This window comes from Balaenoptera borealis (assembly GCF_965194805.1).
Source record: "Balaenoptera borealis genome assembly, chromosome: 13".
NCBI lineage: Eukaryota > Metazoa > Chordata > Mammalia > Artiodactyla > Balaenopteridae > Balaenoptera > Balaenoptera borealis.
In genome coordinates this window covers 47,606,091-47,622,665 of record NC_138870.1, presented here as the reverse complement: position 1 = coordinate 47,622,665, position 16,575 = coordinate 47,606,091, and the positions used below count along the sequence as shown (strand labels likewise).

The 16,575-nt window shown below is 50.2% G+C and overlaps 1 protein-coding gene and 1 pseudogene across 2 annotated transcripts; both read left to right on the top strand.

The window, feature by feature from the left end:
• The first annotated feature begins 1,525 nt into the window (after positions 1-1,525).
• LOC309609693 (17-beta-hydroxysteroid dehydrogenase type 6 pseudogene) lies at positions 1,526-4,129 on the top strand (annotated as a pseudogene). Its single transcript has one exon. The product of its transcript is annotated as a 17-beta-hydroxysteroid dehydrogenase type 6 pseudogene (transcript).
• On the top strand, positions 1,755-16,402 carry LOC309609692 (retinol dehydrogenase 16-like). Its single transcript, XM_082351411.1, has 5 exons — positions 1,755-1,872; positions 11,113-11,495; positions 13,582-13,840; positions 14,699-14,862; positions 15,415-16,402. Exons 2-5 carry the CDS (start codon positions 11,183-11,185, stop codon positions 15,630-15,632), a joined length of 954 nt encoding a protein of 317 aa, XP_082207537.1. The 5' UTR covers positions 1,755-1,872; positions 11,113-11,182; the 3' UTR covers positions 15,633-16,402.
• Positions 16,403-16,575: the final 173 nt, after the last annotated feature.

The window sequence follows — 16,575 nt, the reverse complement described above, 5'->3', positions numbered from 1 at the left end:
GTTTGGGCCCACCTCCGGGAGTCCTCTCCAGAGAGTCAGGGAAGAGTGGACTGATTAGGACCCTGGTTTCTGCTAGCACATCCTGAAGGACACAAACCACCGATGCTTCCTGTAGCTCCCTTCAGGAGCCGGTCACAGTGGAGGGAGAACCACACTGACAAAGAGGTCCTCCTCCTCAAAGTCCCTCAGAGCCTCAGCATGCCTCACCCCCGTCCCAGTTTTTTTCTCCTGGGGGGCGAGGCAGGTCCAGTTGGTGACTTGAGCGGGGACTGGAGCCCAATCCATCAGAGGCCACAGGGGTGCCAGTGGGGAGGCACCCCACTCATCATAATTCTACCCCCTTTAACGAATGGTATCCACCACCACACCATGAAAGCCCCGCCATGCACAACTGTTCTGGGTCCAGTCTCTGGTCCTTTCTTTAGTCTCCTGAGGGGGCAGCTCCCTCCTCTTCTCCATCATCACCCTTATACAACTGACCTGATTCTTTCCAATTATTGAGCTTTACAGCACTCCCTGATCGGGGGAGGTTTGCACACCCCATCCCATGATCCCTGTTCAAATCAGTCTTTTCTGCCAGTCTTTTCTCAGTGTCTGAATGGTCTGGATTCAGGGTGTGGTGCCAGGCAGGGCAGGGCCTCACTCAGCACAGGAGGGGCAGAGGGCAATGGAGCCGGGCACCCAGGGCTGTGGGCAGGGCATCTTCACAGAGTGAAAGGGGAACAACTGTTAGACCAGCTTTGTGTGAGTCCTTCCAACAACTGGCCCAGCATCTGGGAGACGTCTCACCATTGCGTGTGTTGCCCCCATTCCCTTCTTGTCCCCTCTCTTTGCCTCTGAGATCAGACACCCCCGCTGTTCTCCTGAACACCTTTCTGGCCCAGAGAACCACTTCATCAGGAGAGACCTTATTCTCGTTTGCCTTCCCCTTCGAATCCTAGAGAGGCTGAGAGGGACTTAGTCTTTCAGGAGTGAATTCTGTGAGCTGAGCCAGAGGAAGAGACCAGGCTCAGAGACTAAGCCAGCTGCCCAAGGTCACACAGCTGGTTGGCAGCAGAGCTGGGTTTTGAAGCCACTTGTGTCTTGATTCCACGTGTATTCCCCTTGTAAGAATCTCCAGTAGGTAAGGGAGACCCTGGTCCCAGGCTGAGCAGGAAAAAGGGAGGAAGATAGTTGTGAACCATGAAACCTGGGATATAAGGGTTACAACGTTTGGGCGTGGGGTGGAGAGGGCAGAGGTGGGTAGAGGGAAACAGGGAGGAGTGGGAGGACCAGGAAGAGGTGGTTGGGAGAAGTACTGTCATTCTTAAGAAGTTGTGTTGGAAATGCAATGACATGTATTAGAAATGCTGTGACAGTACCAAATAGCATGCATTTGGGGTTAGAATCAATAATACTCACCAAAGAGGGTGAACAGGAAAATCTTGAGGACTCCATGCCAGAGAGCCTGGAGGCTGGTTGGCCAACCAACATCGTGTGTGTTCTTTAGTCCTCCAGTTTGAACACTAGCCTGACTCGAGTTTCACCCCAGCCTGTCTGTGTCTGTCCCCTGCAAAGCCATGTGGCTGTGCCTGGCGGTCCTCGTGGGCCTGTACTACCTCCTGCGCTGGCACCGGGAGAAGCAGGTGGTGAGCCACCTCCAGGACAAGTTCGTCTTCATCACGGGCTGTGACTCGGGCTTCGGGAACCTGCTGGCCAGGCAGCTGCACCTGCGAGGCTTGAGGGTTCTGGCTGCATGTCTGACGGAGCAGGGGGCCCAGCAGCTGAAGGGCCAGACGTCAGACAGGCTGGAGACGGTGATCCTGGATGTCACCAAGACTGAGAGCATTGCTGCGGCCACTGAGTGGGTGAAGGAGCGTGTCGGGGACAGAGGTACCACCCACATTTCTCAAGTCTAATTCCTCTCTGTGAAGTGGAGACCCCTTGACAGCTACCTGGGGGAGATTCCCAAGGTGTTTTCCAGGACTTGAAGTCCTCCCTGTGTTCTTCTCCTCACCCAGCTTACCAGCCAAGCCTCTTCCATCCCACACCCACCTCCCAACCTTGAGGCTCTGCAGCCTGGGGGAGAGTTTTCCCTGATGAGAATGTGTCCTTGCAGACTTCCTGTCTGGTGTCCCCTCCTCCCTCAGCAAAAGGTCTGGGTTTCTTGATGCTGAGTGACCAGGGGGATCAGGGCGCAGATTCTGGAGGAGGGGTGGAGATGGGCGCTCTGGCTGGAAGGCTGCATGGGGGGCTGAGGGGCAGCGCTGGAGCTGAGCTGAGTTCTCAGCACTTGATCATGTTCTTGCTGGTGACCCCTAGTCATCCGACTTGTGTTTAAATGTCACGCATTTTTCAGATGTCGACACTGAGCTGTCAGGACTTGTCTAAGGAAGGTCAGAAAACTACTATGGGGTCACTTTCTCTTTTTGTTTTTGTTTTTGTTTTTTTGTTTTTTGTTTACTACAGTTCTGTCTTTTTTTATTGGTGAGGGAAAGAACATTAATTTCTTTTATCTTAGTATAAATGTAAAACATGATCATTGTGGAAACGGAAAAGTACAGGGATGAAAACCAAACTCACCCAAAATCTCACCACCCAGAGATAAGTACTGATAATATTTTGACATACATAGTATTATATTTTGCATATAGTGGTATCTTAATTCTTCTCATTAAAAGAAGTTAATAAATTTTACAATAGAAAAATTTCAAAAACATAATTTTTAATAATGGAATATTGTATCCTTTAGAATAACATTACTTACTAAAGCAGTACATCATGATATAATATGTAATGGTTTCCTAGATTTTATTCATTGTGTTGAACGTAAATGACGTCTTGGTAAAATTTATTTACCAAATTTTCTAGTCTGTAACCATGCATATTTTTTGTTTGTTTGTTTGGTTCTTTGGTTTGTTTGTTTTTGCCTTAAAAAATTTTTTTTTTACAATTTTTAAAGGTTACATTCCATTTACAGTTATTACAAAATATTGGCTACATTTCTCATGTTGTACAATAATATAACCCTGTATGTTGATTGGGTCTTTGGTGTCAAATATGGTGGGAGAATATACATTCTTACAAGGGCAGACTTGGTACAGAGCAGGGGAGGGACTAACTCTGTGTATTAATAATTCCAACACCCTGTACCCAACTCCCCTGACCCTGCTTTTCTGCTCTGAGTTCTGTTAGTTGGTTAAGTCTTTAAATTCTTGGTACATGTCTCCGAGACTTGCAGAGAGGTTCCCAGGAAGCTGGGTGACCTGTGAATAGAGGGGCTTAGGGCCAGAGTAGCCTCCTTAGGTGGGAGGAGAGGGTGGATTTTTCTGGGACAAAGTGTAAATTCCGATTTGGGGGAGGGTGGTTAAGAGAGGCAGCCCTGCCTCCCCCTGAAAGCCTACCCCCCATGGAATTCCCCAGATTCCTGCAGGAACACTGCTCAGTATTGATGCGGGTATTTCAAGGCCAGGCCCTAGAGGTCAATACCAGGCCTGTCAACATGTTCTCCCAAACCTGGGATTTCAGGTCTGTTTTACCCAGCCAATCTCCACCCAGATATTACTCATCTTTTTGTTTTTGTCTTTTATCCATTGTCCCTTTTAATCCTCTCTTCCCCTCCCTTCCTCATGGTCTATCTGTGTGTCTCTCTTTCCCTCATACTAGCTGTTGGTCACTCAGTCCTAGCTGTCAGAAAATCTGAAAATGTAGGTGAATATTGATAATGTCTGGAAGGACAACATGGTCTGTGAAAACCCAAAACTTCACCCTCCGAGTTCCAGATTATGGACCCACTAGATTTCCTCAGCCTCTGTCCCTGCCTTCATCCAATCTGGGGTGCTTGCCCCTTGTCACCAGGCAGTGGGCTGGGCGTGAAGACTGAGTCAGGAGGGCGGCGCACCTTCTGTCCTCCAACCACTTACAGGGTCTGGTCTCCCCAGACCCGCAGGCAGCATGTTGGTCTCTGTTCCAGCCGTTCCCCCTGCGGCCTCTCTCCTAAAGTCCTCACTGGGGGCAAGGTGACTTGGAACCACCGCTGGGTCCTCACTCACGGGCCCAGCATGGTGTTGCCCTCTCGCCCTCACAGTTCCCAGGACTCTGGGGCCCGGTGAATAACACCAGCATCTCCATGTCCACTGCACCCAGTGTGTAGCTGACCAAACAGAACTTCATGAAGATACTGGACGTGAACCTGTTGGGGGTGATCGAGGTGGCTCTGAGTCTGCTGCCCCTAGTGCGGAAGGCGAGGGGCCGTGTGGTCAACGTCTCCATCGTTGGGCCGGGTGTCTCTCTTTGGTGGGAGTTTCTCCATGTCCGAGTACAATGCTGAGGCCTTCTCAGACCCCCTCAGTTATTGGCCTGGGAGGGATGCACTTCCTCTGTCCTCCTGCTTCTGTGCTCTGGGGAAGCCTTTTACAGGGGTTTCCTGTCACCAGAGAATTAGAGGCCCTTCCTTCCAGGTCCCTCTCTCCTGCTCTGTGTAGGTTTTTCACTGGGAAGCACCTTTTTGTCTTTTGGGTGTCCAGGTGGGTGCGAGGCCTAAGGAGTTTGATTCAACATATTCCTGCCTTGCGTGAGGGTCCACAGTCACCAAGTGTCGGAGGCAGAATTGGAACTGATATTATTTGGCTGTGCAGCCCTTCCATATGTTCAACTGCTGTGGTATTTAGATTCTGGGAGCCCTGTGGGGAGTGTACCCCATGAAGCCATTTATCCAGGGAGCTACTTAATCATATCTGTGGGAGAGACTCCACGGGCTGCAGGGAGAGGGTGCTTTTAATCGTGTGGAGCTGTGTCCACAGGCAAGGTGATGTTCCTTAGAGGAACGATGGCCAGGGGGTTACCAGGGTGGGAGAGGGGAGAGAAGGGACTGAGGAGTATGGGAAAGGTAAATTGTGCCTAGTTTGGTGTTTGATTAGAGGTGAGGGGAAGAAGAGGAGATAGCATTTAAGTGGTGCCTTGCCTCATAAGTGGTAGGATTTAGTGCTAAGAATTATAAGTTTGTAAAATATTTGGAAATATATTCAAATTTTATACAGAAGTAATACCATCATCATAACATTTCTTCTCCTGGCTTCTATACTTTACAACTTTCCAGAGGTTTCCAGTTACCCAACACAGTTTAATTTGGTGACTTTGTTTTTTGGTGCATTTCTGTGTTTTGTTTTGCAAGACCTCTGAAGTCCTTGCCCCTCTCACTGTCTCCCTTGCAGGAGAGAGCTCTCTACTTTGGGGTGAAAATAACTATGATCAAGCCTGGTCAAGATGGCTATGTCCAGTACTGAGGTGCTTTCTTGAAATTTCCAGGCTGCATAGGATCAGGCCATCCCAGAGGTCAAGGTACTCTATGGGGAGACATTCCTGGCCTTAGTTGAGTGAGCTGTGGACCTTGGGGAGAAAAGCAAACCCTTGTCTGGAAGCCTGGGTCCATGATTATCACCTCCTCCAGTCTCAGGTCCATCCTCCGGGCTCTGACTCACCCACACAATGGGGACATGAGCTCCATCCCCATGGTCTCGTGTGGTCAACTTGTAACATAAGGAAAGTATCCAGACTTGGTAGACCTGGGGACCAGTGTCTCATCGGAACCTCTTGTTATCTGTAGAGAAAACTGAAGCCAAAAATGGAAGATAGCCGTACTCATGGCAAGTTGGTTTTCAGGTGCGTATATTTCTAGTGTTTGTAGAGACCTTCAGTTTATGCAGTGCGCATATTCTCAGGAATAGAGCAAGAGGGGGTTTAGTGTGGAGTGTGACCCCGGGGTAAGAGGTGGGACACACTGCTTGAATGATTTTTAACATGATTTGGCGGGACCAAGAATTTTTTAGAAACTTTTTCCTGAAGTTGATCTAAAAGTGGGAGGATTGGGAAGTGAGGATATATTTGTATGGCGTCTCCTTCTGGATAGTCATGAAGTCAATTGAAATACTGAAGCCAAGATAATCTGAGAATATCTCCTCATGAGGGACTGCATGGATCATGCCCTGATGCCTGCCACCCCCAGATCCAATACTCACCTGGTTGTGATGGCATGGTCATCTATCTCCCCATGAGCTACTTGCCCACCTTCCTGGTTGATTCCATGATCTACTGGAGATCCCCAAGGCCTGCTAAGGCCCTGAAACCATCAACTTGAAAAAAAAAAACCACAATGTAAGAGCTGTGAGTTGAGTTGATTTAGTGTCTTCCTGAGTACTATGGCCCAGGGTAGAGTCTCTCAGATACCTCTGAGGACCTGCCCCGAAGAGGCAGAAGGAGAAACCAGCAACTATGTGATTTTGGTTGAGGGGTATGTGCAATCAAGCATACATCTAGGTAGAAGGTTACTCCCAGTCACAAGGAACAGATATCTCAGTTAATGATTTTCGTGCTTTCTTAAGTATGGAAAAATGCAAGATTCCATGGTAATAAAGAATTTCTCCAGAAATATTTCTATCTAAGGGCCTGTTTGCTATTTTCCCAGAGCAGAGTTCCTCATCCTGATCTTTGTTCTGAATTCCTTTCAAGGTATATTGTAGGTCAGCAATGTAGTGACTAATGACTTAATTCTTGTAGAACCGGATGATGAGTGACATTCCTTGTTTTTTATAACCAAAGACTGGGGTGCATGGTAGGGGGGAGTTGGGGACTGTGTGGGGAGGGGATGCATCAGAGGGAGGGAAATAAAGTAGAGAGAGAGGTTCTCATGTCACCAGGGACACCCATCCCACCTCAGTCCCCATCTCCTCCTCAGGCTTCTCTTGGGACATTACTTAGGATTCTGGGGATATTAGGAAGAAAGGAGCAAGTTTTGTGGCTGAGGAACAGGGGTCGATAGCTCACGTCTGTGTCCTGTTCCTTGAGTGGCCTCTCAGTGCCTCATGATCCACATGCAGCTGTGAAAAATCCACACTTTGGGGAGGGTGTGAGCAGCTGGCAGGGTCTCGGCCCCCCACCCTCTGCCCCTGTCCACCTCTTCTGGGTGTGCCTTGGCCCTGGCCAGTCTCCCCCTCCCACGGGATAAAAGTGGTCTGGGGGAGGTAAAGGTCCCTCCCCTGCGAAGATACCTGTAGACAGGGGTGTGTGTGGAGGGTGACCACCAGCCTGACACATCAGCCTAGGTGCCAACTCAGCAGACCTTGGCTGGAAAAGGGCTGTCCTCAGTAGGGGTCCTGACAGAGGACACAGAAACCAATTTTTGTTTTGTCTTGAAACCATGCATTTCCATTGATTATATTTTCCTGAAAATAAAAGTTGAAAAGTTTACGCAGGCCCAGTGATTGGGACCGATGCCTTGGGCAGCAGTGGGTGTGTGCCTACGAGAGGAAGAGTCAGGTGACCTCACAGAGGAGAAGGGGTGAGTGGGGTGACCTGAGGAGGGATTTGAAGAGGGAAGTGAGGTCATCCTTCATCCACAGAAGTGAGGGGCTAATGTGTCTTTCTGGGGCTTATCAAGTGACCTGGGTTCCCAGGATTAGACACAGGATGGACAAACAAGGAGAGGTGTCTAAGGGACAGGTGGGGCCCAGACCCTTCCCTGGGGACATCTAGTCTCTCTCTCTCTCTCTCACCAGAAACCTCTCTCTGTGGTCCTCCCTCTGTCCCCTCCCTTAGAGTCACCACCATCCATCCACTGCCAACCCCCGGGTCCCCTGGTCCAGATCCCCTCCCCCAACTCTCCAGTAGAGGAGAATGGGAGTCACTTCTGGACCCCAGTCTTATGTTTTCTGTTAATCTTTACTGAACACCTACTGTGTGCAGGGCAGGAATTCCCTTGATGTCCCAGTGCTTCCTGAGACCCCGACTCTTTATGTGTCCACTCTTCTCATGATGGTCTGAGTATGGACTCAGTGGAGAAGACATCTGTTCAAAGTCATACAGATTTCTGGGCTGAGTACAAATTGGAGTGGGAGGGACCTCTCCAAGTGTCAACTAAAAAACCTGAATATTTTTCTCCTTTTGTTCAAAGTCGAGGGTATGGAGCCTTTAGGGGAACTTTATGTTATAGAACAGTATCACTATTTTTGAGCAGAGAGTGAGTTCAAAAGTTGCAGGGCCACTGAAACTCAAGCCTGTAGTGAGCGCTTGATGTCAGACAGGGGACTGCTGAAGAGACAAAGATGGCTAGGAGGTTCCTCAAGGATCTCTGAGTCCTTCAAGGCTGTCATGTCAGCCCCTCAAGGTCGATCATGTCTACCTCTTAAATGCAAAGCTAGAGCTTCATACTTGATCTGAAGACCCCAGATTTTCATATTTTTATTTATACACACACACAGAGAAACACACAGAGCCAGATTCCAAACCAACTGAAATCAAATAAAGCATCATTGATTCACTTTATGCCCTGGGGCTGTGTGTTCAGGAGGTTTGGACTCACCCCCAGTAATCCTCTCCAGAATGTCAGAGAAGTTGTGAGATTAAAACCCCTGGCCCTCCTTGCTGGTCCTACACGGGGCTGGGGAGGCAAGGGCTGCACTGAGATGGGTTCCACGGCCCACAGTGTGGACTGTGACTCAAGGGCCCCAATTCAGACAAGATGGAACAACAAATGCATTGACAAAGAAGTGCAATGCACACCAGCCCACGTCCTCAGCCTAGACCCTCAGCACAGCCCCATTTCTCCTCCTTCCAGGCTGCCTTCCTTGGAGAGGGAGCCAGGTCTTGTCTGATGGACCTTTGCAGGGGCTGGAACCCATGCCATGAGGATCCAGGGGAGTGCCACAAGGAAGCTGCTGTCACTCTTTCCCTCAGCTGTCCTGGCCCTTTGTGAGTCGCATAGTTGCCCTTTGTGCAACCCTCATCCCCTGTGAGCACCAGATCTTCAACACCTGAAGGCCCTGGTCTGTTTCTACATTTTTTGGGTCTCCACTCCAGACAGTGGAACTGCGTATGTGTAGAGATGGAAGCAAGCTTGCACAGTTAGCCCTTACTCTCCACCCCTTCCAGCTCCCCCAGTTGTTACCTACACCTCCCCCTGTTCAGAGGACTTGTCCTGTGTGGAGAAGAGGGAGTGGGTGGGAGATGGCCTTACGCTTGACAGTGGTCCCCACTGAGATGCTGTTGGGCTACGCCCGGGGGTGTGTGCGTCAGCTCCAGCTCACATGAGGGTCACAGGTGTTGTCCTGGAATCTGGCCCAACTGCCCTTCCCAGGACATAAGGTGCAGAGATTTTTGTCAGTGAGTCTCCCTGACAGGGTCGCCTCTGAAGGATTTCTTCTTCTGACCCCCGCAGCTCCCAGGTGAGTGAGTGTCACCCCAGGCTCCTTTCTCTTACTGCTCCCTCCTGACCTTCCTGTGGTTGTTCCCACCTGGAATGTAGTCTGAAGCTCCTGAGACCCTCACAAGCCATCATATTACTTTCAGGATTCACAAAAGGGAAGCAGATGGCATGAGGGCTGGAACATGTCTGCTGCATGGCCCCTTGGGAGTTTATGGTTGAAGGAAGTCGTGGTCACTGAGGAAAAAACCCTCCTGTTTCTTCCAAGTAAAGAAACCACGACCTTCTCCCTTAGCAGGGTTTGTGTTTGCCTAGGATTTGCATGTCACCCCAGCTTCCTGACAGTTTCGAGGGCACCATCCTTCATCCTTGCCTTCTTTGTCCTCACCCTTTGGGAAGCCCCTGTAGGAGGGTCCTGGTGGTCACCCAGGAAGCAGGCACAAGCTGGTTTCTGCAGGACCAGCCTTTCTATTACTGCTGCCAACTCCCACCTGAGGGACAAACACTTTCAGGACTACAGTCAGCTCCCTGCACTTGACAGTTCCCACTAAAGGCTGAATCTGTGCCCCTGTCTGTCTTTGTTCGCTGCTGGGGTGGGTTCCAGGGGCATTTGAGCCTCTGTTTGCTTGGGGAAGCCGCTCCTTCCCTCCCAGTGCCTCTCGTATTTCCTGACTTACCAGTCGGAGCTGTGGTAAGTGTGGACAGTGAGGAGATGCCCAGCGCAGTGAACCAGGCTCCTTCTGTCCCTGCCCCACTCACCAGCTCTGTGCCCCTGAGGGGTCCACCCCCGTTACTGAATGTATCCTCCACCTCACTGTGAAAGTCCCTGCATGCACAGCTGTTCTGGGGTCCAGGCTCTGGTCCTTTCTTTAGTCTCCTGAGGGGGCAGCTCCCTCCTCTTCTCCATCATCACCCTGATACAACTGACCTGATTCTTTCCAATTATTGAGCTTTACAGCACTCCCTGATCGGGGGAGGTTTGCACACCCCATCCCATGATCCCTGTTCAAATCAGTCTTTTCTGCCAGTCTTTTCTCAGTGTCTGAATGGTCTGGATTCAGGGTGTGGTGCCAGGCAGGGCAGGGCCTCACTCAGCACAGGAGGGGCAGAGGGCAATGGAGCCGGGCACCCAGGGCTGTGGGCAGGGCATCTTCACAGAGTGAAAGGGGAACAACTGTTAGACCAGCTTTGTGTGAGTCCTTCCAACAACTGGCCCAGCATCTGGGAGACGTCTCACCATTGCGTGTGTCGCCCCCATTCCCTTCTTGTCCCCTCTCTTTGCCTCTGAGATCAGACACCCCCGCTGTTCTCCTGAACACCTTTCTGGCCCAGAGAACCACTTCATCAGGAGAGACCTTATTCTCGTTTGCCTTCCCCTTCGAATCCTAGAGAGGCTGAGAGGGACTTAGTCTTTCAGGAGTGAATTCTGTGAGCTGAGCCAGAGGAGGAGACCAGGCTCAGAGACTAAGCCAGCTGCCCAAGGTCACACAGCTGGTTGGCAGCAGAGCTGGGTTTTGAAGCCACTTGTGTCTTGATTCCACGTGTATTCCCCTTGTAAGAATCTCCAGTAGGTAAGGGAGACCCTGGTCCCAGGCTGAGCAGGAAAAAGGGAAGAAGATAGTTGTGAACCATGAAACCTGGGATATAAGGGTTACAACGTTTGGGCGTGGGGTGGAGAGGGGAGAGGTGGGTAGAGGGAAACAGGGAGGAGTGGGAGGACCAGGAAGAGGTGGTTGGGAGAAGTACTGTCATTCTTAAGAAGTTGTGTTGGAAATGCAATGACATGTATTAGAAATGCTGTGACAGTACCAAATAGCATGCGTTTGGGGTTAGAATCAATAATACTCACCAAAGAGGGTGAACAGGAAAATCTTGAGGACTCCATGCCAGAGAGCCTGGAGGCTGGTTGGCCAACCAACATCGTGTGTGTTCTTTAGTCCTCCAGTTTGAACACTAGCCTGACTCGAGTTTCACCCCAGCCTGTCTGTGTCTGTCCCCTGCAAAGCCATGTGGCTGTGCCTGGCGGTCCTCGTGGGCCTGTACTACCTCCTGCGCTGGTACCGGGAGAAGCAGGTGGTGAGCCACCTCCAGGACAAGTTCGTCTTCATCACGGGCTGTGACTCGGGCTTCGGGAACCTGCTGGCCAGGCAGCTGCACCTGCGAGGCTTCAGGGTGCTGGCTGCGTGTCTGACAGAGCAGGGGGCCGAGCAGCTGAGGAACCAGACGTCAGACAGGCTGGAGACAGTGATCCTGGATGTCACCAAGACTGAGAGCATTGCTGCGGCCACTGAGTGGGTGAAGGAGCGTGTCGGGGACAGAGGTACCACCCACATTTCTTTTTTCTGTTTATTTCTTCTCTCTCTGTGAAGGGGAGACCCCTTGACAGCTACCTGGGGAGATTCCCAAGGTGTTTTCCAGGACTTGAAGTCCTCCCTGCATTCTTTACCTCACCCAGCTTACCAGCCAAGCCTCTTCCATCCCACACCCACCTCCCAACCTTGAGGCTCTGCAGTTTGGGGGCGAGTTTTCCCTGATGAGAATGTGTCCTTGCAGACTTCCTGTCTGGTGTCCCCTCCTCCCTCAGCAGGAGGTCTGGGTTCCTTGATGCTGAGTGACCAGGGTGATCGGGGTGCACTTTCTGGAGGAGGGGTGGAGACGGTTGCTCTGGCTGGAAGGCTGCATGGGGGGCTGGGGGGCAGCGCTGGAGCTGGGCTGTGTTCTCAGCACTTGATCATGTTCTTGCTGGTGACCCGTAGTCGTCCTACTTGGGTTTAAATGTCACCCATTTTCAGATGACAACATTGAGCTGTCAGGACTTGTCTAAGGAAGGTCAGAAAACTACTTAAGGGTTACTTTCTCTCTCTCTCTTTGTTTTCTGTTTTTCTTCTTTTCTTCTCCTTTTTTTTTTTTTTTTTAATTACTACAGTTGTGCCTTTGTTTTGCAGGGGAAGGAGAGAACTTGAATTTCTTTCATCCAAGTATAATTTAAAACATGATCATTGTGGAAACTCAGAAAAGTGCAGGCATTAAAGCCAAACACTCTCAAAATCTCACCACCCAGAAATAAGTACTGATAATATTTTGACATAATATTATATTTTGCACATATTAGTATCACTTTCTTTCCACTAAAGAAAGATGTACAGATTTACAACATAATAAAAATTTCTTCCAAAAATTAATAAATTATGATTGAGAATATACTACCCCTTAGAATAGCATTACTTACTAAAAAGTACCTCATGGTATGATACATAATTATTTCCTACCTTTTATTCATCATATTCAACATAAATGATATCTTGGCAAACTTCTTTCTACCCAGTTCCCTACGCTATAACCATGTATGTTGATTGTGCCTTTGATGACAATGGTTGGAAAATATTCTTCCTACAAGGCACACGTGTTACTGAGTAGGGGAGGAACTCAACTCTCTGTGTGGATACTTCTGGCAGCCCTACCCCATCCCTCAATAGCCTGCTCCTGCCACCCTGAGGTCTATGGTTACCAAGTCTTTAAAACCTTGGGATTGTGTCTTTGATACTTGCAGAGAGGTCTCCATTAAGTTAGGTGAATCTGCACCAAGGAGATGGGGCTAGCGTGGACTCCTGTGTGGGTGGGAGGAGAAGATGGAATTTTCTGGGGTAGGGGGTGAACTCTGTGCTCTGAGGGTGATGGGTAAACAGAGGCAGCCTTGCCTCCTCCTGAAAGCCTACCCCCCATGGAATTCCCCAGATTCCTGCAGGAACATTGCTCAGTATTGATGCGGGTGTTTTAAGGCCAGGCCCTAGAGGTCAATACCAGGCCTGTCAACATGTTCTCCCAAACCTGGGATTTCAGGTCTGTTTTACCCAGCCAATATCCACCCAGATATTACTCATCTTTTTTTGCCTTTTATCTACTGTCTCTTTTGTTCCTCTCTTCCCCTCCCTTCCTCATTGTCTCTCTATATTTCCCTCTCTTTCCCTCATACTGGTTGTTGAGCACTCAGTCCTGCAGCTATCAGAAAATCTGAAAATGTAGGTGAATATTGATAATGTCTACAAGGACAACATGGACTGTGAAAACCCAAAACTTCAGCCTCCGAGTTCCAGACTATGGACCCACTAGATTTCTTCAACCTCAGTCCCTGCCTTCATCCAATCTGGGGTGCTTGCCCCTTGTCACCAGGCAGTGGGCTGGGCGTGAAGACTGAGTCAGGAGGGCGGCGCACCTTCTGTCCTCCAACCACTTACAGGGTCTGGTCTCCCCAGACCCGCAGGCAGCATGTTGGTCTCTGTTCCAGCCGTTCCCCCTGCGGCCTCTCTCCTAAAGTCCTCACTGGGTGGAAGGTGACTTGGAACCACCGCTGGGTCCTCACTCACGGGCCCAGCATGGTGTTGCCCTCTCGCCCTCACTGTTCCCAGGACTCTGGGGCCTGGTGAATAATGCCGGCATTTGTACGCCCATGGCACCCAATGAGTGGCTGACCAAACAAGACTTCGTAAAGATGCTCGACGTGAACCTGTTGGGGATGATTGAGGTGACCCTGAGTCTGCTGCCCCTAGTGCGGAAGGCGAGGGGCCGTGTGGTCAACGTCTCCAGTGTCATGGGCCGTGTGTCCCTCTTTGGTGGAGGTTACTGCATGTCCAAGTATGGCGTGGAGGCTTTCTCAGACTCCCTCAGGTAATGGCCTGGAATGGAGGCCCTTCCTCTGTCCTCCTGCTTCTATGTTTCTGGGGGGCCTTCTACAGGGGTTTTCTTTCTTTAGAGACCTAATGGCCCTTCCTTCTAGATCCCTCTCTCCTGCTCTGTGTAGGTTTTTCACTGGGAAGCACCCTTTTATCTTTTGGGTGTCCAAGTGGGTGCAAGGCCTAAGGAGTTTGATTCAACATATTCCTGCCTTGCGTGAGGGTCCACAGTCACCAAGTGTCGGAGGCAGAATTGGAACTGATATTATTTGGCTGTGCAGCCCTTCCATGTGCTCAACTGCTGCAGTACTTAGGTTCTGGGAGCCCTGTGGGGAGTGTACCCCATGAAGCCATTTGTCCAGGGAGCTACTTAATCAAATCAGTGTGGACACTCCACGGGCTGCAGGGAGAGGGTGGCTTTGATGTGGGGGATCTGATACCGCGGGCAGAGAGATGCTCCCTAGAGGGCAGGCGGCCAGGGGGTTAGCAGGGCAGGAGAGGGGAGAGAGGGGACTGGGGAGTATGGGAAAGATAAAACGTGCAAAGTGTGGTGATTGATTGGAGGTGAGAGGAATAGGAGGAGATAACATTTAAGTGATGCCTTGTAGCACAGCTGGTAGGATTTAGAGCTGGTAAGCACAGGTATGTAAACTAATTGGAAAAATATTCACACTCTATACAGAAGCAATACCATCATCCTGAGTTTTCTCCCCCTGGCTTCTGTACCTCACAACCTCTGAGAAATTCCAGCGTATCCCACCCCAATCCTATGTTGGTGTCTTACTGTTCTTTCGTGTTTTGTTTCGCAAGAGGACCTCTGAAGTCCTTGCCCCTCTGCCTGTCTCCCTTGCAGGAGGGAGCTCTCCTACTTCGGAGTGAAGGTGATGATGATTGAGCCCGGTTACTTCATGACCAATATGACCAGCCCTGAGGTGTTTAATGGAAGCCTCCAGGCATCATGGGATCAGGCCAGCCCAGAGATCAAGGAACTCTATGGAGAGAAGTTCGTGGCTAACTGTGAGTGAGACCTTGGGGAGAGAAGCAAACCCTTGCCTGGTAGCCTGGGTCCATCATTAGCGCCTCCTCCAGTCTCAGGTCCATCCTCCAGGCTCTGAGTCACCCACATAGCGGGGACATGACCTCCATCCCCAGGGTCCCGTGTGGTCAGTTGGTGACCCAAGGAAAGGATTCAGACTTGATAGACCTGGGGACCAGTTTCTCTTCTGAAACTCTTAATTTGGGAAGGAAACTGAAACCAGAGAGGGAAGACACCCGTGGAATCATGGTAAGCTGGTGTTAGAACCAGCTTTTTTCAGGTGCCTCAATTTCTAGTGTTTGCAAAGACCTCCAGTTTATGTAGTGGACATATTCCCAGGAATAGATCCAGAGGGGGCTTAGTGTGGATAGAGATCCTGGGGTAAGTGTTAGGACACACTCCAATGAAATCCATGGATTTGATTTGGAGTATGATTTTGGAAGAGAAAGGAATTTTTAGAAACTGTCAGGTTGATCTGAAAGTGGGAGCATTGGGAAATGAGAATATTTTGGATGGTGTCTCCTTCTGGACAGTCATGAAGACGTCTAATTTATTGAAGCCATCATGGTCCGGGAATCTGTCCTTGGTGACCGACTGCATGGAGCATGCCCTGACCGCCTGCCACCCCCGCACCCGATACTCCCCTGGCTGGGACGCCAAGCTCTTCTACCTCCCCATGAGCTACATGCCCACCTTCCTGGTGGATCTCATGATGTATTGGGGTGCCCCACGGCCTGCTAAGGCCCTGTAACCTAAGACTGGGGTGCATGGTGGGGGGAGTTGGGGACTGTGTGGGGAGGGGATGCATCAGGGGGAGGGAAATAGAGTGGAGAAAGGGGTTTTCATGTCACCAGAGACACCCATCCCACCTCAGTCCCCAGGCTTCTCTTGGGACATTACTTAGTTCTCTGGGGATATTAGGAAGAAAGGAACAAGTCTTATGGCTGAGGAACAGGGCTCATTATCTCACGTCTGTGTCCTGTTCCTTGAGTGGCCTCTCAGTGCCTTATGACCCACATGCAGCTGTGAAAAACCCACACTTTGGGGAGGGTGTGAGCAGCTGGGAGTTTTCAATCCCCCCTGCTCTGTCTCTGTCCACCTGTTCAGATGTATCTTTCCCGTGTCCGATCTCCCTCTCCCCCAGGATAGAAATGGACAGGGGAGATAAAGGCCCCTCTTGCCTGAAGGTATGTGTTGACAGTGGAGGGTGACCACCAGCCTGACTCATGAGCCTAGGTGCCAACTCAGTAGACCTTGGCTGGAATGGGATCCTGTCAGAGAACAAAGAAACCGGGTTTTGATTTATCTTGGAAACAAGAATTTCCATTGATGATTTTTTCCTTAAAATTATAGTTGAAAAGTTCACCTGCTTGAATGCATGCTAGAGCTTCATGCTTAATCTGAAGACTCCTGTTTTTCAAATTATTATTTATACACGTAAACACTCACATACACACACACAGACCCAGCCAGTCACACCAAACAAACTGAAATCAAATAAAGTATCATTGATTCACTTTATGCCTTGGGGGTATGTTTTCAGGAGGTTTGGACTCAGCCCCAGGAATCCTCTCCAGAATGTCAGAGAGCTTGTGAGATTACAAAGCCCTGGCCCTCCTTGCTGGTCTTACAGGGGGTGCAGGGCTGCACTGAGATGGATTCCATGGCCCGCAGTGTGAACTGTGACTCAAGGA